Source organism: Atractosteus spatula, chromosome 12, assembly GCF_055471065.1.
Source record: "Atractosteus spatula isolate fAtrSpa1 chromosome 12, fAtrSpa1.hap1, whole genome shotgun sequence".
NCBI classification, from domain to species: Eukaryota; Metazoa; Chordata; class Actinopteri; order Semionotiformes; family Lepisosteidae; genus Atractosteus; species Atractosteus spatula.
In genome coordinates this window covers 34,669,600-34,697,267 of record NC_142717.1, presented here as the reverse complement: position 1 = coordinate 34,697,267, position 27,668 = coordinate 34,669,600, and the positions used below count along the sequence as shown (strand labels likewise).

At 35.3% G+C, this 27,668-nt stretch overlaps 1 protein-coding gene across 1 annotated transcript in view; it reads right to left on the bottom strand.

The window, feature by feature from the left end:
- The window catches only part of mboat1 (membrane bound O-acyltransferase domain containing 1), a 69,244-nt gene that overhangs the window by 3,331 nt on the left and 38,245 nt on the right, over positions 1–27,668 (bottom strand). The window contains exons 30-53 of the mRNA XM_088928965.1: positions 27,216–27,303; positions 25,142–25,258; positions 23,001–23,153; positions 22,524–22,698; positions 22,015–22,139; positions 19,742–19,876; positions 19,428–19,601; positions 18,529–18,630; positions 17,888–18,049; positions 17,338–17,494; positions 15,872–15,931; positions 15,270–15,364; positions 14,158–14,259; positions 11,858–11,906; positions 11,452–11,537; positions 9,461–9,589; positions 8,976–9,089; positions 7,787–7,914; positions 6,452–6,622; positions 5,467–5,627; positions 4,656–4,801; positions 3,804–3,889; positions 3,105–3,203; positions 2,263–2,504 (exon numbers count right to left, since the gene is read on the bottom strand). Coding sequence (XP_088785091.1) covers positions 2,263–2,504; positions 3,105–3,203; positions 3,804–3,889; positions 4,656–4,801; positions 5,467–5,627; positions 6,452–6,622; positions 7,787–7,914; positions 8,976–9,089; positions 9,461–9,589; positions 11,452–11,537; positions 11,858–11,906; positions 14,158–14,259; positions 15,270–15,364; positions 15,872–15,931; positions 17,338–17,494; positions 17,888–18,049; positions 18,529–18,630; positions 19,428–19,601; positions 19,742–19,876; positions 22,015–22,139; positions 22,524–22,698; positions 23,001–23,153; positions 25,142–25,258; positions 27,216–27,303 — 3,056 coding nt within the window. The remainder of the gene's footprint in view (positions 1–2,262; positions 2,505–3,104; positions 3,204–3,803; positions 3,890–4,655; positions 4,802–5,466; positions 5,628–6,451; positions 6,623–7,786; positions 7,915–8,975; positions 9,090–9,460; positions 9,590–11,451; positions 11,538–11,857; positions 11,907–14,157; positions 14,260–15,269; positions 15,365–15,871; positions 15,932–17,337; positions 17,495–17,887; positions 18,050–18,528; positions 18,631–19,427; positions 19,602–19,741; positions 19,877–22,014; positions 22,140–22,523; positions 22,699–23,000; positions 23,154–25,141; positions 25,259–27,215; positions 27,304–27,668) is intronic.

Sequence of the window (27,668 nt, the reverse complement as noted above, 5' to 3'; positions counted from 1 at the left end):
AAAGATACAAAAAAAACCCTCACAGGGGATCATTTTCTAATGAATGCCAAGTTAGTGAAAAACAAAGGGAAAAGCCAAATGGAAATCGGCCTTTTCTTTTAAGCTGAAATGTTTTGAGCTTAAAAGTAGTTCACTTTATGGTTTAGCTGTTGTTAGGAGACTAGGGGTGCGGACAGGGCTGCCGGTTTTGGTTTTGGTCTGGGGGAGTGAATGGGCCAGACTTTCACCGGCACAAAAAAAAAACTGTGTGTGTCTGGGTATTAGTTGCTTGCTCTGTGTTTCAGGGTTATCTTATGGTTTCTGTGAAAACACAGGGAACTTGCTCCTTGACACATCTTTCTGAGAAATGTCGGCATCGCTCTATCAGAATTGCAGAGGTTTCAGCACACCAAGGATTCTATGGTGGGGCTTAGGCCTCTATGGAACACTCAAATGGTTCCCTGCAACATCTACTTACAATACTCTTTGAGAGCCTTTTTAAATTGAATAGATCATTTAGATGTCAGCAACTACAGTATATCATCCTGCAACTCACAACTGACAACCCACTGGAGTTCAGTGGGTGTGAGCCTGGTCGGTACCTGGATGGGAGACCTCCTGGGAAAGATAAGGTTGCTGCTGGAAAAGGTGTTAGTGGGGCCAGGTGGGGGCACTCACCCTGCTGTCTGTGAGGGTCCTAATTCCTCTGTATAGTGACGGGGACTCAATACTGTAAAAAAAGGCCCCGTCCTTTGGATGAGTCGTAAAACTGAGTTCCTGACTTTCTGTGGAAATTAAAAATCCCAGAGTATTTCTCGAAAAGAGTAAGGGTGCTACCTCAGTGTCCTGGCCATATTTTCCCCTGGCTTTTACTAATCATGGCCTTCTAATCATCACCATCTATGACCTGGTTTCATCACTCTAGTTCTCCTACTCACTGACAGCTAATGTGTGGTGAGCATACTGGCGCACTTTGGCTGCTGTCCAGGTGGGGGGTACACATTTGTCCTCATTGCCTGTAAAGAGCTTTGAGTGGAATGTCCAGAAAAGCTCTCTATATATGTAAGGATATTATTATTATTATTATTATAATTTAAAAACTATAAATAAGAGTCACAAAATATTTTGTTATGTTTATTACAATTTCAGTGTTGTGGAGGTTTCACTGCATATTTACTACAAGCTTTTTTTCTCTTAAGCTGAATGCATTATTTTTTCTCTGGAAACATAACCTGTATAACTGCTCTTTTCTTGTATTTTTTTCCTTTTGTTCTCATAACAGATACTTCCCAGTTGGCAGGATTCAAATACTTATTATGCGTATTCCTTCAGTTAACATACTTATAACTAACTTTATTCCCAGAGCTTTGCCTCAGTGATTAAAGATGCTTAGCATTTTCCAGGTTTGCAGTAATGAGGGAGTTAATGTACCAAAAATCATATGAATTAACTGACACAGTGGATTACAATATCTCTAGGTTAATTTCATACACTTCACTTATATGGACTAGGAAACATTTATCTTAGGTCACATGTCAAATACGTTTGGTGGCTGCAGCCCAACCAACAGAAAATATTATCCCATATCTCAAAGGTACTGCACCAGAGAAAAAATATTCGTCCTTCCTTAATTGGGGTCAAAGAAACAACTGCAGAGAGGCTTAGATTGTGACTGCAAAGCTTTTAAATTACTCTTTGGAGCAGACAGCTCTATTATTAGTTCTACCATGAAATCAGCAAGGATGCAAAATGAAGCACATGGAGAAAAAGTCAAATTTTTTAGATCATGGTCATCTCTACTGAAAGCTAGTAGTGAGTAATACTGTATATGTATGTTGTCTTATTTTAAATTGAACTGGACAGCACTGAAAGGTCAGTAAGGGCACCTGAATGAAGCAGAGATTATAATCGAGACTGGGTCCGCAGCAGTGTTGCGGTGACAATCTGCCAGTCAGTCTGTTCATCAACATTTTCAATGTCCTCAAACAGGCTTGCCACAAGTAATCTAATGTGAATATGCAGTCCTCTGAAGTATTGTTTTCAGTATATTTCTACTGCATATAATTAGCATATAATTAGTAAGAAAAGTGCTATTTCAATTTGTAAAGGAATTTATAGTCTATAAACAAATGTTTTCTTACATTCTGAATATGTATTCTGTGGAACTATGAGAAATGCCCTTGGATGTTTAAATACCACGGAGAGTCAGGACCTCTGTTTTACATCTCATTTGAAGGACTGGGCCTTTTTTACAGTGTAGTGTTTATACAGTATAAGGCTTACCAAGGAAATCATTGGCAGAGACCAAGTCATAGTCCCACACTTGCAGGATGAGGATAGGTGCTACACGGTATTCAGACTCTTCCAGCGAGAACAAGGACTCCTTCTTCTTGTAGACAATCTGCTTTTCTGAGGGCAGGAAATCAAACCGGAAGATGAACCTCCAGTTGAAGTTACCTTCCCCAGTGAATGAGTTAAAATGGACATCAGTTTCCTGCTTGGTATGGTCCATTGTTTTAATCCAGCTGTGGGACGCAAAGCAAATAAAACTTTCAGACTGCTTACTGAATAGCTGAAAAATAGTAGATTTGGTAATTATCTAAATACAATTCATTGTATTAAAATACTGAAATAAAAAAATCTTCAAATTCCTTTCAAAAGTATATTTAAAAAAGCAGACAAAAGATGGCGTTTTGATGCACAAATTATTGCTGACTAGGTAAATTGTAGATATCTGACTAGATAAAAACATGACTGTGATACAGAAATGTAATACTATGCCTGGCATAAAAAATGTAAAAAACTCACATCTGTGATAATAAGGATTCAAAAGAAGATGAAGAAAACAGTTTCTTTATTCTTTTGATTTTCAGAATATCTTCCCTTAGCTTTTCATTTTTAACCACATGCCATGTAAAATGTGCAACAATAAATGAAATATTATATGGTCTACTATGAAAATGTCATAAATGTGTAAGAAAATAGAACTAAACTAGTAGATTCATAAATCTGCAAAATCTGACATACGTTTCAGTTCACCTGCCAGATTTTACAGTGCAAAGAAGATTTTTAATCGTATACTGACACCGAGATTATTTTATCCCAAATTGTAATTCATTTCTTACCCTTTCACATAAATGTCACTGGATTTGGTTCCAGTGACTGGATTCACATCATCAAGTATGACATCTTCTGTGTTCCAAATAATGACTCGAAGTTCATAACTGCACAGGGGAGATAACAAGAAGACATTCATATGCAGAGGGAGGCTGGTGGGGGCCAGCTAAGGTCTGTAGGCAAAGCAAGTCTCTTTCTTGTAAAAGACGTGGGCTCAGAAATATACTTCTGTATGGGAGCCGTAGGAAAATCAATTGGAAAGCAAATGCTTGTCTTACTAGTGTAACAAGAGTGTTTTCATCATGAAGTCTGGTAACAGTTGTCTAGACCCAAGCAGCCTCCCTTTAGGCAAAGACTTTCTAATGTCAGTCTTGCTTAGAATCGTTATATTGCTTCAGCCGTTTGTTCAACTGTCTTGTGGCTTTTGTCTGAAAATGTATTTTTAAGGCTAAACAAGTGATTTAGCTTTTAGGTCCTTTAGAGTATTAAAATTGCTCACTGAACGTGTTTAATGTTTTGAAGCCTCACCAACAATAAATGTTTATCACATTATTTTAATTTAATCACAGGTTTCCACAACACGGAGGATTAAGTACAGTTCCACCTGAATTTAATTACTATGAGGCTAATAAATTCATGAACTGTTAGAGCTCAGTTGAGACTGCTTCTCATGTAACATGTCAGTTTACTAAATACTAAGAACCTACCTCTGTGGTTTCCGTGGAGACACATTCACTGGTGGTGGCGTGGGTAATTCTTTAGGGAACAAGTCTACCCACATTTGAACTTTGCCCTTCAAGAGATGTACAAAAATCTGCTTTTAAATTAACTCAAAGATCTTTTAAGATTTTTGGCCAGAAAGTGGGAGAGAAATGAACGCACCCTTTTGCAAAACACAGTCCTTTAAGTCTATTATACCATTGTGCTTGACATGCATACATGACATGCAACTTAGAATTTATTTAATATGTTTTCAATACAAAGGTATGTATGTTAATTTTGTGCTTACTTCCAGTCAGTGTACTTACAATACATAGTACTTTATCTTAGAAAATGTAATTCAAGGACATCTGGAGTTGGTGGTGAACACCCTCCTGTCACATACTGTATTGGTACAAATGTTGAATTCACTGCAATATAATTTTATCTGCTTTAAATGGTCAGAATTGTATGGCAAAAACTATTACTTATATGAAATGTATCTATAAACATATAACATTTGTAAAACATATGTATGAATGTATATGTGTAGCCTTCAGCCTGAAAGACATTATTCAGTTTGGAAAAGTGATTGAATTACATTGTTCCTTGATGGGACTGCTTTTGCAATAGTGTAACAGTATAATACATACTGTGGTGATATCTGCTTTCCTCTTAAGAGTGGTCAATGTATTGTTCTTATTTCGTGTTTTGAAGAGATAAAAAGAGGTCAGGATATAATCAAATCTTAATGAAGAGCTGCAAGTCCCAAACATTCCTGTGAATCCATCTGTTTTTGCAGTATATGTGTACCCTGAAAACGGGCAAAAAAACCTTACACTTTTTTATGTGGATCTCACCTGCTCCATTCCTGGTTTTTCAACACTGAAGAGTGATCTAGTTTCCACGTGCTCAGGAACCAGCTCAATGCCAGCTATTGGCATGTCATCCCAGTTATGTAGAACATGCAAGGCTGCATTTTCTTCTTGTTGTTCTGTAGTTTTTCCTGTGTCCACAAAAATGAATAATTCTGGCTCTTATTCAAAACATCTGGTATGTTATAGGGTAAAAAAAAACACCTTTCGATTTTTGTTTTCTTAAGTCTTTTTATGACCTTGAATTCACACTTTATGGTGAAATAATGGATGTGAATTTGTGACTGTGCTCAGGACATTATTCTCAGTAAAAGCCACAGACATCACAGGTGGAGAGCACGACTGCTTTTGCTGGCTAAAATGAGTCATTATGAGGACCATGAAAAAACTGGAAACAAAAACTATAGGAGGTCACACTTAATCCTGAGACAAAGAAACAAAGTATTTCAGGAGCAATGGAAGAAATCAAGAGATTAAAGAAACAGAATAACAATTGAAAATAATTGTGATCATCAAAATGCTAAACAAAAATGGGATCTGGAAGTATAAATATTACTAAAAAATACATCAAATACAATTTATTTAGAGAGCTTTTAAATAACAGAAGGATTATTTACTGAACCTGTGTCTAAAACTTCTGCACTTAACTAAAAAGGCACTGGCATAATCTTACATAAAGAAGACATACATAAAAAATGTTGGCACTTTTGGTCCTAAACCTGGATTAAAACATTAAACATCTAAGGTTTACAGTTAAGATTCTATTGTGGCAAAAGACTTGGAAATAGAAGAGTACCAAGTTGCAGTATGTCGTCAGGTACTTCAAATACTTTTGCTTCAATCTTCACTTCTTTTGCAGCAATGTCATAAACAGGCTCTGGAAGGCCGGACTCTTTGCAAAGCTTGGTGAGAATCTGAGTAGGCTTTCTAGCATCTCGCCAGCTGTTGTACCCTGACCTTTGAATGTAGGAAAGCACAGAAAACATTGTTAATTGCCAAATACATTAATATTTTGCACAGCAAAATTTGTGTATTGTGAAGCATTGTCATTAATCTAAATACTGTATGTGTTTTCTATCTGCTGATATTTTCACTGCAGTAAGGCTTTTGCTGAGGCTGTTACTTCACAACACACTAACCTAGGTTCCTCAGTCAGATAATGAACACACTATGAGGTATTAAGGAAGAAGATAAAATGTTTTGAGTCCACTTTCTTTTCAGTTAGTACTCCAAATTTAACACTACTATAGCAAAACAAGAATCAGTCTGTTCTTGAGACAAAAAAGCAGTGATAGAATGAGCAGTGATAAAAAGGAATTGATCTACTTCCTTAGAAATCATACAGTTGCTAGTAAAGCTTTTTAATCCTACAGGCAAAGCCAATGTACAACTAGATGCTTATGCATTACTAGTGAATTCTCAATCAGAACTTTCTTGTCCATTATCATGTCTAAAATTTCTGTTTTTGTGATTTGGTCTTTTTTGACAGAAAGATAAAAAAATAGCGTATTGTAGAAAGGCAAATAACCATCTGTACACCAGGCAGGTACAATTGGAATGAAAAAAGAGCCATACTGTATGTTTTTAACAATGGGTCAATGTAAAAATCAGTATGTAAAAATACAGTAGTGAAATTAAGGTGAGTACAGATTGCAAGGTGAACACAAATGCATGAACTAGCAATCAAAGTCAAATGAGACTAGACAGCAGTTACAGTACCTGACATCAAAGCAAGACAACACATTTTGGCATTACAAATGAAACTAAACAGGGGTACCCACGTGTTATAGATCTGTTGAAGCCCACAACAAGCATAATGCCTGCTGTAATAGCGATTTTCAAGGTCGATCTTTGTTTCTCCAATTAAATCGTCACTGCCCACTAAGTCATGGTCGAGGATTTGTATCGTTAGCTCTGTCTCTAAAGGGAAGTGTGCAATGAGCTCAAAGAACCTGCAGGCAAAGCCAGAACTTTCATTAGCAGTGAAGGGAAAGATATACAGTACAGCAGCTCCTGTGTTCTTTATCTAGTTCAAGCAGAAAGAAAGCAGAAACTAGCAGGCATGCCAGTGACAGATAAAAAAAAGAATAGATGCAGTATATTGAGAAATAAACCTTCAGAAGATTTCCTCTAAGGCACTATCAACATAGATTTAAGAAATATTTTGTATTCTCTCTGCTGATTGACTCAAATTCTCTTTTGCTGTGACAGCTTGTAACTCTATCCTTGTCATTCCACTCATTAGCTTGCTTTTGCCAGCTCGTTTGCTGTCTGAGGTATCAGTCCTTTCGGCTTTCGAAAGAGAGATAATTGTGTTGGCTTCTCATCTACAGCAATCCAGTAATGCATTGCTAACAGAAATTTCATTTGGAGTAACAATGTCCACAAGCTAAATGTAATGAAAATGCTTAGTGAGTGCTTAGTCATGGTAAAAGTTATCTCGACCGATTTAACTGAAACCAGCCCCTCCTGGCCGTAGGACAAGGAAGCTGAGACCGCCATGCAGAGGAAGGAGGGAACCAGCTATGAGAAAGTTGCATATGGAGTGAAGGAGGGATGGAAAAGACGGATGCATAAGAAAAAGGGATTACATGTGGTATTTATTTTAAAAAAATGACTTCAGGAAAGATTACACGTTAGGGCAGCTGAGGTGAGAGGGCCCGGGCTGCCCTCACCCTACCCAAACTTTCCTTGTAAACTCTATTTAAAAAATAATTTGAAAATGATGCTTTTATGTAAAATGCAACTGTGTGTCAATAAATATTTCTGTTTCTTAAAAGTGAGTTTAACAGAAATCAATCGTGGAGTGGTTTAAATGATGCATTCCTTCACAAAGTAACACGTTACAGTACTTGAAATGTAAAATGCTTTCTTGAAATCTGAAATGTGCGTCCGCCTTACTGCCTGGTAAAAAATATATTTTTCTCTTAAAATCTAGTGAAAGAAACGAAAAGAGAGAACTCATGTTACATTGTATTGCTTATGGAAACACTAATATTACACAGTATATACTTGCAATCTCAGCACTTGCTTTTCTAATAAACTAGGTTGAATCAAACTTTGTTTTAGAACAGTGTGTGGTTGTGTCTTCATTACTGAATGAGAAGGATACTTACTCTCCAAATACAGGGTTTAGCTGCTTTGGTATATACCGATCCTTAGATGACAACTCCACTTTTCCTAGTTTAACAAGTAAATACGGATCGGCTTTCCCATTCGGATCTGCTGGGGTCAGGTTAGTGGCCTTGAGTAGCACAGGAAAGGTAAGAGTAATGGAATTGAAACAGATATTTAACCAATTTTAAAGAAAAAATTAATGATAAGTGAATGGTTAATCTTACCGCAAGCAATATTTTAAAATATTTTATCAAAAAATTAGCTTTTATCTGAGCAGTTTTACTTAATGAAATATAATGTACTAGAACTAAAAATCAAGCCAAATAAATTTAATGAATATTTTAAAAACAAAACATGAAATAACATTAGGGAAAAAGCAGAAACATCAAATATCATTCACGTGAATAAAACCAAGTAAAAAAAATGGTAAAAAACATTAAATAAATTCAAGGTCAAACTTAAAAAAATATATCCCAATTAATTTGGGGGCATGAGATATGGGATGTGCAGAACATGGTAATAATTCAAGTGAAATTGTAAATAAATACATTGTGAAAGAATGTGTGCTTATGAATTGAATGATTTATAAGCAAAAACTTATAATGATTTCAGAGGAGAAAAAGATTTCAGAGGAGAAAACCCTAGCTTTAGAGTGACATACCTTACAGGAAGATTATCACCAGCTGTTCAACAGTTTATTTTATTTTAAAATTAATAAAAGCAGTTTGTGTAGTCACAACATGAATTGAGGGAGATGTTATATTTTACATATATTTGTATTATTTAAAGTTTTTGAAATGGTGTGTTAAGGCTTTATTGTCTGTTTAATTTGTTATTCTTTCTGCTTAGATTATAAATCTGCATGCCATTATGAAGATTATAATTCTGCATGCCAATTAAGTGTTTAGCAAACTATTGCTCTGAAGAACCTGAATCTTCTTACCAGAAGATGATGTTTATAAAAGCACGAAAATTAATAGTCTCCACTCTTTATTTTCTTATTCATAGAGTAAACTCTTCCCAGGGGGATTTTATTACAGAATACTTACTTTGGATAACAGACAGCTATTTAAACACTTAGAAGTGCAGGGTTCAAGTGAACAATGTTGTTCACATCCAGTATGAAATACTCCTTTAAACTCTGAGTGGGGATATACTGTAATTCGTGATCAAGGGAAACAGTCTTACCAGTATTACATACACTCTGACAGTTACTTGAATGGGAGTGTTAGGAGGCATTCCCTCAGAGATACGGAATGTGTTTTCCTGAGCCTCTTTCTCTGGGTAGACGCAAAAGGACCCCTGAAACACAGCATGAAAATCTGAAATTTTGATCTATTTAGATATTTAGATGCACACAGTTCCTACCTTGACAGATGCACTCAAACAAGTATGTGAAGTAATATTGTCGTATTTCAATAGTAAATCATTGAATTTTCAGCCAAAACGGCACAATGGAGTTTTTAATGGAGTCAGTATGATATTAATTGTAGCCATGCTTAATGGATCTGCACTGTTTGCTTAAAAAATGGGTGAACAAATTATAATGTATTAAAATATTGCATGTAAAGCACTTAGACATTTGCATATTTTCTTGCTGCATTTTGCTAATCAGCAGGACAAAGTATAGATTATGTTTTTTTAGATTATGTGGTAGTTTTCTTAGAAATTACCTTGAGCTTTCCAGTGGTTCTGTCTTCCGCATCCTCATAGTCATCTCTGCTTTTGCCTTTGTAGAGTGTAAAGGTGTACAGCCAGTCTTCAAAGTTGTTGAACTCCTTCTCAAGCTCACCATGAAAAATCTGTGGATAATTACACAATTTACTTTTTATTTGTGTTTTGGAAGATATGGCAAAAGAATAATTGCAGACATACTAATGTGGGGGCTGAAAAACACTGAATGAGCATTGAGACCGTATCTTATCTAGCAAAGCCTGTAATATAGCTTTGGATTTATGTAGCGGTATTACTGTAGATTACAAATAATTTCACTAGACAAACACATGGTTATTAACCAGTTCATAATCTCATTTGATTTGGATCCCTCTTATGTTCACATTGGAATTGCTTGCAGTTTAAAGTATCAAGGAAAAAAATTAACATTTCTGCCAGTTACAGTAGTTGTCTCCTGACCAACCTTAAATTTGTGAATTTTGGGAAATAAGTGATTACATTTTTCAGCAAGAACAACAGGATTTAATTTATGCATTAACAAGCACAGTACATAATATTTAGAAACAGGGGATGTGGTTAACATAATTAATGACCAAATATCTTCACATCTTCACATTTGTATTTTCACATTTCCATTTGAAGGAAGCAACCAAGAAACATGGTCAAATTACTTCAAAATTATTTAATGTCTTCCTTAAACAAGCAATAAATAGACCATCTGAGAGGATCTTATTAGTGGAGGTGACTAGATGTTTTAGAATTCTGCCCATGAAATAAATTCAGTTATTATTATTATTATTACTAATATTATTATTATTAATGATAATAGTTAAAATTATGTATCAGGAATCATTTTTAAAAAGCAAAGAAACTAAGTTGTCTTACATTGAAAACAACTAAAATATGTTTTTAGTTTTCCTAGAGTTCTGGAATGGAAACTCTGAAGATACACGTCAGTATTCTCAAATGATTTTGGATAATCAGCTTTAAACATTAATTAAATGCATTCTTCAACATTGATCACCTCTTTCAAAACCTACCGTATGTACTCATTAGATCTTAAATAAATTCGTTTTCATTTTTCAGATTAATGCATACTGTATGTAAACGTCAGAAAAGGGATACCCAGTCAGATTTTTCTAACACAAGGGACCTTCTAGAAATGGCTGAATCTTCCTTAGCTCACTAATCTACCAACAGAGCTAATAGGATGGTCCTGAATGACCTTGTATTATTTGCATCCTTTCGTGTATTGCTATGCAAAGAATATAAACCCTTTAATCTGTCCACAATTAATTTATCTCTTAAATTATACAACAGAAAGTTGTACAAATCAATTCAATAAAGTAGTTCAGAAAATGCTGTTGATACAGAATATGCTTTAAAAAGAGTAGAGTGACCTTGAAAAACAATCCAAACAAAAGTCAAAGGTCAAAAGTGATGAGAGTCATAGCAACCACAGAATGCAAGTCCGTACCTACATGCACATGACTGCTCTTGCCCTGGACCAGCTCATTACAGGGTCACAAAGATGTGGATAGTTTGAAATAACTATAAAATATGGCCAAGAAAGGTGGAGGAAACCACAGTTCTGGAAAAAAATCAGTGTGACCATAAGGAGGACACCTAAAACCCACACAGATACCGGAAATCAGAGTCGAGGGTGCAAGGCAACAGCTCTAACTCCCACACCACTGTGTTGTTATCAAATTAAACTAGCCTCTAAAATGTCAGACTGTGGCGTTATGTCATATACTGCATATTTCAAAGGAAAAATAAACCCAAGCTTGAAAAACTTAATCATAAATTATTAAAACAAAAACATGAAAATAAGACCACAATTCCCAATGCTCCTGTTTTGTACTTTAATTAGAACAACTGCATATTGAGCAGTATACTCTTTCTTGAACCCTTTTGGATATCAAAACAAAGCAGTTTCTGAGGATGCAGACTTTATATATAAATACATTGTAGCAAAAACACCATGTACCTTTAATGGGACAATCAAGAATGGTGTCATTTTTGCAGTTGTAGAGTTTGCGTTTAAGCCCAGTTGATATTCATTCCAGGATTTATCTGTTGAACAATTATTAAACAGACATTACTGTGGCAAGAATATTTTAAGAATAATAGTCCTGGAAATAGTCTAATCTGAAAATCTATTGACAGAATAGAAAAATCAATCTTTTCTTATCAAAGAGGATATAAACCTCAGCAATAGAATTTTCACAATGGTCACAGGAAGGTTCATTTTGAATGCACGTTGAACAGTATTACAATGTATATCAGTGACAGGTACAGATATAAAAAAAAAACATTTCACTATTGCACTGTGCCAGTCTACAGTGAAGTTTGCAATGGATTATTAAAGCAGAAAGGTTAAGGTTACACTTTACCTATTACCCTGCTGTGTCTCTGCTCATCCAAAAGAGGAGATTCACCATTCTAAACAAGATAAGGAACAGGAATAAAAAATGTTATTACCACATGAAACACTTAAAAAATGAAATCTGTAATTCAAAATTCAAATCAGTTTTACAGTTTCCACCTCCATACCAGTAAGGAAGGATTAGAATCCTGCTTGCTTTCTTCAGAAAAGTGCCTTTACTACTAAAGCAGTCCACCAGTTTTCATGCACCAAGTTCCATGGCACCCACAGGAGAGATAATATAAATGGGAGGAACAAGGTACATCTCAAACTCACATGCACTGGGCAACTCATAGTGTTTTCAGCTGTCAATTATAGCATGTATCACCTAAACACCATTAAACCCCAGGGGTGCACAGTTAATTTTTCAATCTCTTTTAAAGAATTCTGGTTAGAGCTGTCCAAAGATATAGCTCAAATTTAAAACTGCAACATTGGAACTATAGGAATGAGCCTACATTCCAGGAGAGCACACTGATTAGGTGAGTCACTCTGAAGCACCTTAAACAAAGTAAGATTGTGAGAAATTATCCCTTTTGAATGAACTAATTCATTTAACTTTAAAGTTGTTGTTGAACTCAGAATACAGAGAGGTTCCTACAGTATGTCTCAAAATGTCTTCATACTGTCATGAAATGAAGAGAATCCAGCCCAGATGACTTCCCACATCCATCTCGAAAGAGAGCAAACAGCATAAGTCACCTTGTGTTGTTGCTCGTTTGTCCTTATTGATAATGTAACTATTGATGGTAGCAAAATCAATCTTGAAGTTTAAAGAAACAATCTGTTGATATAGTACTTAATCAATTTTCTTTGACCTTTTGCTTATGTTTGAACACTGTACACAGTAGCTTTTGAGTGGTGCTTTTGTGACCGTCACGGTTCCACCCCGCCGGGTCCCAGCTACACGCAGGGAGGGCGATGACGTCACCGTGTCCAAACAAGCTCTGTACACTTTACCATGCAATATGACAATGACCTAAACATATACTATAGCCAACGCAACCAAGGAGTACATCAGGTGAAAAAAGTGAAAAACTGCGGACAAGTTAGTCTTCAGGTGTACTGTACAATTCAGCAGCATTTTCTATGCCAAAGAAAAAAAAGTCAGAAAACTCCAATATTAGGCAAGATTCTGGCTATTGTGGCTACAACAAAGCATCTCAAATGACACAGTGTGGTGAGGTCACTGGGTAATAGACTTCATGTAGTTATTATCTCAAATAGATATTCAACCAAATCCTGAAATCCAAATAAGAAAACTAAAACATTTTCACACTGACATTTAAAGTGAAAGTGTCCAAGGTATGTTTTTGTTCTAATGTGATGTATGCATAGACATATTAAAAAAGACATATATTGAAGGTTTTAGTCTTCTTAATCCCATGATCACAAATATTAATTGATTTCACTTTGATGTCCCAATTCTTTTGAAGGGCACTGTAAATGCTAAAAGAAAATGGTGTATGCTGGCTTCTCCTGTGACTACCCAAAACGTTATGGTAACTACAGTAGATATAGTATCCATTGCTTCCAGGCCTTATTCAATACATATGCAGGAACCAATATATCATGAAATTCACCTTTCCCTGTTTTCTCTCTTTACATTGTCAATCTCAGTTTCAAATCTTATTGATCCTGGAGGCTTGTGAGTTATTGGCATCCTTCCACGTATAAACATATCAACAATTCAAGGGTGAAACTGACAAAGCAAACCAAGCAATAGGGTGTATGTGAAATACAGTATAAGAAATATAAATTTGTAGCTGCCAGTATGCTGGATAGAATACATTTCTAAAAAAATCTATATATAAATCACATTTTCATGCACGCATTATAGTTAGGCTAACATTGATTTTTCCCCTTCTGAACCTAGAATGGAATGACTACAAAAATAAAAGACTAATTCAGTGCTTCCTGAAACAAAAATATGTATGTCTTACACAAAAACACAATAAATCAAAATAATATAGTAGTGTTAATGTGATCTATTGTGCTGCATTTTTTATTAACGCTTTTTTTAATATCCATATTTAAAATTCCTTTTCTTAAACAAAGATAGCCTTGCAGTTTTAATGGTACGTCATGTAAAACACACAAATTTATAGATAATTTGTCTGGGAATGTTATTACATGCATGATTACTGAGAAATATTGGTCACAATCAGTTACTTTTTTTTAAGCTATGTTTTGATTTTATAGATAGAAATTTGGTATAAAACATATAAACATCCTTAATGAAATAAGTAAAGGGAAATATAAACTCACCCATTCTTTAGAAACATAAAATTTAGACCACCAGTCCAGCTCACTTTCTTCTTCCTCATTGCTTGCTATGGTCTGATTAATAACCAGTTTGGGAGGGTTGTCCTAAAAATGACGAAGGTTGTCAAAATTTAACACAGGAGTGAAGGTAATAAATCAATATTGTGGCAGCTATGAAACACGAAAATTGAATAATGTCTCTGTTTATAAAATAAAAGTCTTTTTATACAATAAAAAGAGGCTTTCAGACCAAAGTAACAGCTGCAGAAAGGACTGCTGAAATCTCATAAGAAAGGTTGTAAAGGATAGGACGTCATTCAGCCAATCTTGTTTGGAAGGAAGGAGGTAAGTGAACATACATTTTCATCAAACTACTTTTTCAGAGAGCCTATAATTTGGATCTCAACCACCAGGCTGGGAGCTAGTACCTGATATACACACCTTTTAGTTTCCAGTTGTCACAATGCATCATTTGTACACTACTGAATGTGAATTAGTCCCATGGTTTGAATTTACCCATACCTATTACATTACAATTTTCTATACTTGGACCAAAACTCCTCTCAATCATCGTTGTCTTAGACTGATGCGATTTACTGTAGCACCCTTAACCTCTCAATACACAACAGTCCTCTGGGACCAGGTGTCATTCATTCTTGTTGATCATGTTTGAACTCTAAGGCTATAATAGTTTTGTGGAAGTATGACAGGGAAAATATTGTCATGGTGATTTATTGGTTTGTAACCATCCCAGTATACCCTCAGTGTCAGTTCTGATAAAATTACCCAATGCTGTAGATCATTATTTTATATAGGGCATGTTATTGGCATTGGCTACTGTAAAAACCAATTTTAAAGTCTTCCAAACAAAATATTTACAGAAACCCAACCTATAACAAAAATAATGGACTGAAAAATTAAGATCAAACAGAATGCTATCTGGAGTAGGTTCATTACATTATTGTGTCATCCAGCACTTAAAAAATTAGACTGCTTTATGCTTTGGAAAGTTACAGTACATCTTTGTAAGTCATCTTAGCAGACCAAAACAATTGTTTAACTTCAAAATATGTCAAGTGGCAGTAAAAAAAGCGTGAAGTAAAAAATACACTTACAGAAAGATTTTCTTTTTTGTTTTCTTTTCTGAAGTGAAGCATTTCCTTTGTCTTCCTCACTAAATAATGACCTTTGCCACTTGTCTCACTCTCACCTATGAGAAAGCAAAATTGTAAAAGCTTGTTTCCCAAAAGCAATTAAATCTGACCCCTTAACTTTTACTTTTCTGACATTTTGTACTAGAAGTATAGCACATTTAAATTAAGAAAAATGAGCTACAGTACAACTGCTCGCAGAAAAATAGAATGAACACATTTCAGCATAAAGAAATCATTACTCTTGTTTTAATTAATATATCCCTTGGCCAGGGGAAGCATTTACCTAATGTTTGTGATTTTTAAATGTCACTTAAATCAGCTCATGTTTTAGAGTGTGCAGTATGTAGCTACCAGTAGCAGACACTTCGTCATTGATTGTTTTGCAAAAGACCCCAAAGCAAAAAAAAATTATATTTTCCAAACCATTTTTTTTACTATTAAACTGCATATACAGTATATATTGCAATACAAATGCAGAACTTTAAACTTGGTCTGGCCACAAAATGTTGTATATCCCATTTTACTTGCCTTCTATGTTTAGCATTAAATGATTTTTTAATTACCTTCTTCATTTCTACTTTCTGGGAGTTGTTCAGTTGAAAAGGACTGCACCTGTTGATAACCTAGGTATAGCATGACAGAAAACAGTGTAGAAATGAGAACTAATCAAATAAATATTTTTATTTTGTTTCACATTTTTTTTCTCAGACTATGCATAGTTCTTGCTGGTGAGTGAAAAGTTAAATATTTGACTTAGTTAAAATTCTCATCAGCTATACAGCACCTCTGTTCCTGGCTCCAGATTGTCTGTAAAGATTTTTGGAAGTCTACCTCATGCCTAGTCAAGAAAGTGTAAAACTTGGACCGGTATAAAGAAATGCAGTACAGTTTGTTACATAAAGCATATATATCTCCACAGATCTATAGCAAATTTAGCACAGATGTGCCTGTGCTAAATTTGCTATAGATCTGTGGAGATATATATGCTCTATGTAACAAACTGTACTGCATTTCTTTATACCGGTTACAGACGGAGATTGTGGAGATATATATGCTCTATGTAACAAATTATTCTTTCATTGCCTTCAACAATCTCCGTCTGTAACTGGTATAAAGAAATGCAGTACAGTTTGTTACATAGAGCATATATATCTCCACAGATCTATAGCAAATTTAGCACAGGCACATCACCTTACTGCCCTAAATGTAAAACCCAGGTTGGAACACTGTTTCACTGTCTATGGGAATGTACATATATCCAGAGGTTCTGGTGGGAGGTGTGTAAAAAAAATATTGTTGATCTGTGTAATACAGTTAGATCCTCATCCTCTCACGTGCATTTTGGGAGTCTTGCCTGTTCAGCTGCTGAACCATAGAGAAGTAGTCCAGCCTGCCCTGATGCTGGCAAGAAAGGCAATCATGACCAGGTGGGTGGGTGACGAGCCTCCCTCTCTAGCTCTCTGGGAATTACTAATAAGAGACTTGATCTCTTTGGAAAAGTTAAGATTCATCCTAAAAGGTGAGCTGGACCATTTTAAAGATTTGTGGGATAAGCCTTTGAGAGCATTAGGTTTAAAAGAGGAGCTCAGTATATATTCCTAAGCCATTATATATAACTATGCTATAACCTTTATGCCTTTAAATGGTAAACTCTGATATAGCTGCGACTGTACCTGTTTTTGTTTTAATTTTGTTTTTGTTTTCTGTCTTTTTTCTTCTTTCATCTTTCACTCTTATTTTTTTTCCTTAACTCCATTCTTCATTTCTTTTTCTTACATTCATTGTTATTCTCTTTAAAAAATTAAAAAGTTTAAATATTGATGTCTCTGTTGTGATATTTAATAAACAGAATTGGAAAAAAAAATTCTCAGCAGATGGATATTATGATGTGGATGAATTATCTACCTTTGTCCAAGGTAATTGGCTGTAGAACTCTTTAACTCTTTTGTGACTGTCCTTTTTTGATCAGAAGAATATGCAACCCAAATAAAATTGTGATTACAGCAAAAAGTATTTCAAAGACACTTACCTTTAACTTTTTTTCTTGACTTCTTCTTCCTACCAAAGACAAACTGCTCCAGGGATGACAAACTTTTGGTACCAATGAGACCAACGCCACCAAACAGCCTTCGTTCCATTACCACAATAGTGAGAGGGGGATGCAGTTCAGGGTCAATGGGGAATTCCTGGAAAAAAACAATCCTCTTCTGTCAGACCACTACTGAATAACACTGGTTGATCTACCTTATGTAAACTACGCTTCCTAGTCACAGAACATCCAGCAAATTATTTTAATCCAAATGACTCACCCTGAAACAAAAATCTAAACCCTACATAGGAGAATGTGTGGAGAAAGGAATGAACCGAACACAATCCAAAGCATACCACTTCATCTGCGATACAATGTGGTTGGCTTGGGCTTGGGAACTGGCTCACTCATCTCTATTGATGATGTAACTAATGATTGTAGCAGCAGAATGACTTCAGAAGCGTACAGAAAAATCTGGTCTTGAAATTAAAAAAAGATAAGCTTTTGAAATATAATATAATATAAGGCCTATGTTATCTAAACCACTTACAACGACAAAATAGTCAACTGTTTTCTTGAAGTTGGGCTTTGTCTTGTAGTTCTCAATCATGCACGAGTCCAGCTTCTCTCCTGCACACTCCATAATCACCATAGGCTGATTCATGGACAAGATGTTGAGGTTCTTAAGGTCCCGCAGGCCCCATAACAACACCTGAAAACACAGACGGATCCTTTCTTTCTCTCTTTTCTCTTGAGTCACTGGGCTTCTCACACAGAATCACGATCAGACTGGGCTTCACTTGTCTTTACTACCAATGTTTTTCTGTGTCTTGATTAATAGGTGGAGTTGGAGTTGCTGAACTTTATTTCAAATACACTGTTGTCCAATGGTTCTGAGTTGATCAATTATGTATCAGTCCATATATTGCCTAGTGCCAAGATCCACATTGCTTAGTCTTATAGTTTAGATTCCTGATTTTGCTCAAAAGATGACTTTAACAAGTTAACAAAGAAATGTCTTTTTTAACAAAACTCGACTTTGTAGTGGATTGCACACATGTTTTTGGAATGCAATGTTTTCCAATGACAGTGATAAGCATATTATTCATTACATGTCATTAGAAAGCATTCAAAATCTTGTATACTTAAAAATTCATCTCACTCTGCCCTTTGCTGTTATTCATACTGTACCTCTATTCTGTACGGTTCCAGAACAGGCTGAATGCCTTCTGGAATAACATATTTATCTTGGTACTCCAGCTCCTGAGGTACAATATGTGATGGTATCTTAGGCTGTAATAGAAATTGGAAATCATAATCAGATTGGAAACATTAAATTTGTTAACATTTGCAGAATTGAAAATCTTTAAATTCTTAAGAAAAGTTACGTGACTCTCAAAGTCCAATCAACAGGTTTGACAAACCACTTTCAACAAGTTGTATCAGTTTTTGCCTTTCGTATCATGTCCATCTTTAATGATTATCTTAAACTGTAGCGCAATGTTAGTAGCAATTTTCTATCAAAGCGGGATATTTTGTCTGAAGGGGAAATTTCAAAAACAGGACACCAATTGTTTACAAATATACAGAGATTATGTTTTCTACTTCAAATTAAGAGAACACCACACATTAAGAGAACAAATTACAGAGGTTTGGAGGGTTGTGTTTTACTAATAGAGATCACAGGGGAGTCGAAATAGAGGCAAGTACTCAGCAGTGAGTCTATGTGGGAGGAATATGTCCAGAGAAAATTGAATTTCCCATTTGCAAGGGAAGGTTTTCTCTCCATTAAGATGGTCAGAGCGTCAAGGCGCAGAATTGTCACAGACAAAATTGAATACAAGTGAAGAGTTTCACATTACTATTCATTTAAGACGTGGCTGCCAAGAACTTTCTTGCCTCAGCATAAACAACAGAATGATTTCTGTTCAAAACAAGAGCAAATCTAAAATATATTGTCTATATATATGAAATACATATTAAAAGCTAATTCATCTAATAAATATAACTGTATGCCAGTTTGTACTGACAACAATTTAAAACTTTTATTTTCATTTCAGCCTGCAGGTCAGGGTGGTAGAGTACTGTACCTCTCCAAACGAGGAATAGTCTAGCTCAATGAGCTCCACCACTGCCAGCAGTTCTCCAGCATGTCTCATTCCCCTAGTGATGTCAAAGATGCGCAGGCTTGGCTGCACGTACTCATCGCCTTCCAGAAAGACCACAGGAACTATGAAACACTGCCCCAGGTACTCTGGACTGCCCTGCCATAGACACACATTCATATTTAGTACGTCATTTCAATGTATTTTGCAATACATTTGCATTTGTAAATGCTAATACAAATAGAAATCTACTTATTTAGTCAAATAACCTATGATTGGTGGCAATGAAATCTACTTACAAAATAATCTTGATCATATATCTCGACACAAACAGAAGGTGGATCACTTTGAAAATCCTCCCTGCTTCCTTCAATCAGAATGTGATCAAATACCAAAGTCTCACCCCATGTTGGAGACAGTGTCTCTTCAATCACCTGATGAAAACAATCATATTAATTTCACAAGATAAACTAACTCCTACAGCTACAACACAAAAATGTACAGTAAGAGAAGCTATGAACAAATGGAACAAATTGCCGTTTTTCTGATCTTTATTTTTTGTGACTATTCAATTGGAAGTTTCTACATTCTTTTTGCTATCCTAAAATGAATCTGTAAAAGTGCAGATTTTTATCAGCTCATTACTAGGTTGAATGGCATATACGGACACAATAATATTAGCTTTCTAAAAGTCAATTCTCTGTGCCTCTCTAGTAAGGAAAATGTTATAAAACACCTAGGATAATTTTGACAGCAACAGTCTGTTTTAGTAAAAATGGGTTTATGCTGGATTGAAATTTGAGGATGATTTGTAGACCATTTGTGGGGTTATGACAAAGAAATTTAGATTACTACATAATCAACTACATAATCAGTAGTTGGTCAAATCAGTACTCATTGATCAGTTCTTATTTGGATTTCTGTATTACTGTTAATTTGAGTTTGACAATTTGTCTTTTATATGGAACGTTATCAAGGGCTTTGTTGAGGTATAAATTCCTGCACCTTAAAATTATCTATTACTGTAGTTGCATATTCAAAGAAATCTAATGTGTCATGTAAACAATATCTATCTCTTTTAAGTTAAATATAGTATATCCTGTTACACTAGAGCAAGCCCGGGCTCACATCTCCCAGTCTCCATGGCAACCTGCTACATTCACATGAGGAGTCAAACCTCCAGGTGGCGTGAGAACATGATCCGGTTAGCTGTTAGTGCCACCTGCCTCCTCTCAATGGCAATTACCTCATCATTGGGCTTTCACCCTTAGGGTATTGAAGAGCTTCCCACACAAACCAGCCAGTCTGAAAGTTAACCTGCAATCCACCTGAAGCTGTCAGAGTCTTCTGATCCCACATCTGAGCCAGGACCTTATCACCAGCCGGATCCCTGGCTACTTCCCGTTGCCTGCTTGGCTGCAGACAGTTTATGCAGCAATCTCTCTGATCTGCCCGGCTGCGCAGCCTTTCCTCTGTACCGCCTGACTGTGTCTTCTGCTCTGCCTGTCTACCTTGTGCATCCACTGCCTCGCCTGTCTTCTTGCTTTCACCCAGAACCAGTGATTGGATTCCTTAGCCTGTCTCACAGTTGGAACATTCTCCAGGTCAGTGCAGCATCATTACATATCCTACATTTTAATGTACATTGAGATTACCTTTCTAATTTTGCTCATTTTTCAGGCAACCCCGGCAAGACTAATCAGTTGCAATTATTGCAATTATTTGGTTCATTTTTGTCTCTAATTTTGAAATAGTATTACTACACATTATCAAATTCATTTTTCGAACTGTTTTATCCACCCGTTAATCCATTAATCCAACTGTTATACATTTTCTTAGAAAAATGACTGTTTATGTAAACCTGGTGATTTATGAATGAACAATTGGTCACAAATGTGTGAATGAACAATTGATCACCAATATATTTAAACAGATGCATAGAACATACCTCCAGACCACAAAAAGGTATTGTGTAAGCAGCCTGGCAACCATCTGTTTACTGCTTCCTAGGCATTATTTTGGTCCTGAACCTGTGTAATATTTTGGCCTGTAGTGTAAGTGGGGATTAAGTACAGTAGCTGCAGCTTCAATACACCAGAAAAAAGTTAAAATTCTGATTACATGTCCCTCTTTTTCTGGCGTGCTGCTGTGATGGACAATACAAAATCTCTGCAACATATAATTCCAATTATTCTTTATTCCTACAGGCCTGTACCAATACCTAATACCTGACACCCTGCCTCCATCATACAGTGGCATCAACATTACAAGACTTTCAGGAGACTCAACACAGCTACTTGCAAGTGGCCTAATAACTCATCCCTTTGCACACTCTTCAACTCAAAGCTGGTTAAGGAGACTGCTGTTTATTTCTTCTCTATAGGAAGTAGCCTTCCTGAACTGTTGTGACAAATACATCAGAAGACATATGATGTATAAAGTCTTATGGAACAATCAAGGGAGAATTAAGAAAAGGAGGGAAATTCACAAAGAAAGGGATTCAGGGATTCACTTTATGGTTTATGCCCATGGTGACTTTGATAAACAAAACATATCTTTTTTTTGCACCTACCTTGGTAGACTGGGAAAAGGCAGAAAATGTTACTTTTGCGAAAGGGTCAGCAAGTCCATTTTCATCTGCTGCCAGCAAACCGCGTGCCTGGTAGAAATGTGCTCTCATTTGGAAAAAACTCTGAACTGATAAAAACCAGGAAAGCAGCTGTTAATTGTGGTTTCTGTCATGTCAAGAGATATCAGAATGTCTGGAATTTACACTGTCCATTCAATAGGTGGGCCTTATTTTTCCCTTCATACCACAACTAAGGACATAATATACAGTATATGGTTATTTGGGTTAATATAAGTTTTATAAACTGTCAGCAAGATCAGCGTGTAAATTACAGGCCATGGGTTCAATTTATTCCCCGGGTTTTAAATTAAATAATGACATTTATGCTGCTGCCTTATCGAACATTCATTAAGTAAGAAACTAAGAGAATTAATGGCTGGTAAGATTCAGTGATCAGTTGAGATAATGAAGTAACTGTGAAGAACACAGGGAATAAAACTGGAAATAATTACCCTCAGTGATGAGACTGCTTGGCAATGTGATGCCTGAAATGACTGATTCCTCTTCCTCAATATTGATATTAAATCCAGCTGGAAGGGTGACGATGGCGTTCTTTGCATATTTAGAGTGTCCGAACCACAGGCTAATTTCCAATCTTGCCATAACCCTGCTCTCGAGTCCAGGTGTCTGAATAAAAGGACAAAAAATGCATAAAAACAACAACTCTGCTTCAAAGCTAAATTTCCTGAAAATCGTCTTATTCCCCTTGCTCTTGTTCTCTCATTTTACCCCCTGCCCATGACATTTTTTGAAAATAAGGATTTTGAAACAAGTTTTTTTAAGTTATATGTTATAACAGCTGTAATAATTCTTCAGTGCATTCTTCTCAGCTTATACCTGAAGCTTTTCTTACATTCTACAGTTAATCTTTAGACATTCCATAAACAGAGTTACAGGCTTGAAGTATCATACTTTCATACATCTCTTACTTTGAGAAACACAGTTTGTATCTGTCCACAGTCTTTTCCTTTTTCTTGCTTGGCAACAGAAAACAATATAGTGTGAGCAGGGATCCGTACATAGGCAACTCTTTTGTTGTTGCAGAACATCCAAATGAACACATCAGGAATTAGATTCTGTGGCTGAAACACAAATCAAAAATACATTCAAATACATTTTATTTACTGTAGTTAACTGTGATGTTCTAAGTGAAGTGCAAATTAGACACATCTTTACTTAGAATTTCATTCGTCAAGATGGGTGACAGCATTAGAAAAAATATTAATATTCAAATCTGAGGCACTTTTCATTTGACACAAACCAGGCTTTCTTTAAAATGAAATGGTTTGCTTGCTCTTTTGGCATGTCTTGTACAGATGAGGTTAAATGATTAAATCACATTTTCATTACTAGGCTTTTCCACGACAATGCCAATGTGTAAACACTTCATTTATAATAAGAGAGAGATCACTTTATTGGCCATATACAATTTCTTGTATTAGATACTGTATTTGTCTTTTTGCGAACCCCAACTTGCTCTCCATGAGACACACAGACAGGGAGAGAGCGCAAGGTCAGCCATTTATACAGCACCCCTGAAGCAGTTGGGGTTAAGGGCCTTGGTCAGGGGCCCACCGGAGTAGGATTCCCCTGCCAGCTGCAGGATACAAACCGGCAACCTTCCAGCCACAGGCGCAGATCCTTAGCCACAGAGCCACCGCTCTGCACCAATTTATGACATATCACCTTGGAGAATGACTTTCTATGCTCTGATGAGCTCCTACTCAGGCTCTATTATAAAGTCTGGGGTTTCCTTCAAAGAACATCAACATGTGAATCAATGTCCAAAGGACAGGATTTACATTTCCATCAGAAAAACTTACAAAGGCACATTGAATCTGATTCTAGTAGTCACATTAGCCTCCTGTAGATGAATCTGGATGTTTCTGGGAGCTAGACATAGACATAGACATCTCCTGCTATCAATTCAAAACTGGCACCAGCCTAAGATATCCATGAATTGTTTCTGCAGTTTGCTTATTAATTTGGAAACAATTGTAGAGATGAATTATTCTTATTAAAATTGAATTTGTTGTTGGGTGGATGCTAAAAGTTTTAATTGTCAACTTTGTGGCATGTCACAAGAGATCCAAGTTGCTTTACAGCGTCTTCTGAGATCATAAACAGTTACTCTGTTACTCTGTGCACATTAAAACCCCATGGAATGTGTGAAATTGAAAATCATTTTAGGATTGAGTGTTGCTCATCTTATTTTAACTGTGGCATCACAATGTCATTCCTAAGCATTAATTCCAGAATGGTTTCACACCTTATTTAATGGAAAAGCAAAATATTTCCTGTAAACAGTGTATTCAGGAGATTGTGCATAACTCCATGTGGCACACCAGCTCAGTCTAGTGATCTCTCAAGTTGGTCTCTCCTGGTTACTCACAGACATTCTAACTAAAAGCTAAATAGTACATTTTAATTTGATATATTGATGTGTAGTGTGTAGTTTAACAATACATGTAAAACCCACATGACAACCTTCTTATACAGTTTATATATTTATGTTTTTTACTTAAACAATTTTAATATTAAATTTAAGTATTCCCTTTATCTAATTTTGATCTCAGTTCCAGTTTGGTCTTTAACTTTTTAAATATCTCCTACAGATCCTCTATTTAAAATTATATTTAGTTCCTCTTACATTTTTCACAGTATATAGTCAAATTTAATGCATTGTAATTCCAATTTTCTTTATCATTGTACTGTCTGTATGCTCTCACATATGGATTTCACTCGCCTTTTTATGGAATCGGAACACATAATGCATACGTTTGTCATTTCTTGGTGATTTCTTCAAAAGTATTTTTAATATAACTGTAAATTCAGTGTTATAAGTTCATTAATATACTGTAATAGCAATAGTAAAATTTAGTATATAAGCTGGACTGTGACAAACATACAGAACAGAGCTACAAAACAATTCCACTTTTTCTAAAACCCATGCCTATCCATTTCTCATTTTCATTTCAATTAATGAATCATTTAGGACTTGATCACAGCTTCAACAACCACAACCACACAAAAGGTACTCAAAATGTCAGACTGCTGCACATATGCTTACTTCTTCAGACCTCTGCTTAAGCTCTTTTAACATCTCTTTCATCTGGAGGACAATCTCACCAATATTTTCACTGTGCAAACACTTCTTGAGCTGGGTTACTTCCTCAAGCAGTTTCTCCTTCAAAATAACAACAAAAAATGTGAACCATAAATGATACCCTTCTGTTGTCTGTGATGGACATAATATGAGTTCATAAGTAATGAATTCACATATTTTACTAATGTCAAAGATCTTTCAGCTGTCCTGTCCCAATATAGATACTTTGCATATTTGTATAAAGTGTTTGGAAAACATTTCACAAATATTTTTTTTAATTAAATATGATTCATCTTTGATTTTCATACTTTATGACATATTGTAATCATCCATTAAAATTAAGTTAATAAATAATACTTTAAGCTGAAGAACTACCAGTGTTCCCCCATTTTTCTCAAGGATTCAGGAACAAGAGTTGTAGCATAAAAGAAGACAAAAAGCAGCAACTGAATTCTGATATTTGCACAGTAGTGTCTAAACTGTAAAACAATTAAACTGAACTACATTGCAAAGTCCTTTAAATGGATTTTGGATCATACACTTCTTGTATAAATATGGTATGTGTAATATTTTATAAATCAATAAAGTATTATCATCATGTAAATGGTATTATATTCTCTTTTGGCACTTTTTAAGAAAAGTCTTCTTTAGTATTAAGAATGTTTGCAAATGAAAGGTGGCCATTTAACCCATAGAGTTTATTTGGATTTTAGCAACCAAGTGATACAAGAGTCTTAGGATCTTCTTCTGAAAGAAGTAGCATACTGTACTTGCTTTAAAAACATGTTTGAATAGTTTGCTCTAGACTCTCAGAACCCTTTCTTTGTCACCTGTTCTCTGTTTTAAATGCACTGCTCATAGGTTTTCATTTGTGTCCTCTGGTTTATGTTTTGCTGATAAGTCTAAAGAAATTAATAGGCTGTCACAGCAGCACATTCCTTTGTGTTTGGGAAAGTACCTGGATGCTTTTCTCCTGACTAATTCCAGAGGATCAATACCTTTTTCGTATGATAGTGACCAAAACTAAACATAAAATTATAAAAGAGGCTTTAGTAGTACAATACCATCCCTTGAATTCAACACTTTTAAATATGTATCCCAATATTCAGTCTCCCTTTTTATTTCTTTCCTACATTGTCTAAATCAAATGATGTCCAGATTTTCATAGTGTCATTTAATGTTTAAATGTAACACTCTGCACTTAAATCATTACATAAAATGTAATCTGTCATGTATATGCTAAGTCAGTTCTATTACAATAGATACCTGCATCTTTTGTTTTATAGAAAATATATAAACTATTGAATACTTAATTTCCTTTGCAGCTTCTAGTGTTTGCTAGTCCTCATGTTTTGGTATTCATGAGAGAATTCATTACTATACAAATGGCACCAGAATCTAGATCGCTTACTGTACTGTATATTGTAGGTATATTAAGAAAATCAGTGGTCCTAGGACAGATTCCTATAGTACTCTGCTAATCATATCGTTCCAGCTGAAGCACTCACACCTTATCTGTAGTCTCAGTATCCTATCCATTGGCCAGTTTCTAATTCAAGCAAGTGATTTCTTGAATGCCTAACAGCTGAGGTTTAAGAATATTAAATCTAAATATACCATATTATGTACTTGGTTAGTATGTGTTACTGCTGTCAGTTGTTCAGAAAACTCAGTAAACAAGTTAGTTAAGCAAGACCTTCTTTTTCTAAAGCTTCTTTTCATGATAACTACAATCCCATTTCCATACAGATGATCCTCTAGCTTAGTTCTAATTATCATTTTCATACTCTTACATTTAATAGAAAAGACAAAGACTTTTTGAATTACTTAGTTATTAAACTGCCTAAGTATCATATAACTCCCCAACCCACACATAAAACATAGAATAAAGGTTTATACAGTATCCAAATGTTAATCTTTGCTAGAGAATATGACAGCAAAATTATTTTCAGTACTAAAAACACATCAGTACTGAGAAAGTTGCATAAAACTAGTCATACAGTAGTTCTTTTTAATATATCGTGTTTAAGATACTTACAATATAATGAGACATTGACTTTTGCCTTCCACAATCTAACGCATTTGGTCTTGTCATCACAACTTTGTCCAGATAATTAAGGTATCGTCTTGCGTTCAAAAAGATGCAAAGAAAAAATTAGAATTGTTTGTATTCTTGTTGAATGAAAAACGTTTGTATCAGAGCTTTAAAATTCAAGTTAATTACAGGAAAAGCGTACCACAGATCTGCAAGCTAAATTAAAATCAATACTGTCAAATATTTTTGAATTAGGATTTACAAGTTGAATGTACTTATCCATCTCTTTGATAAAGTACAATAACGGCTTAGAGATGAGTGAACAATTTCAAGACCTAGATTTACTGAGCCTGAAAGTTGGAAAAATTAATTTCTGAAAGTTTTGTAAATATCTAATTGTTATCTAAATGTATCTAAATGTATTTTATGCAGTTTTATGCTATTGTTTATTGTAGA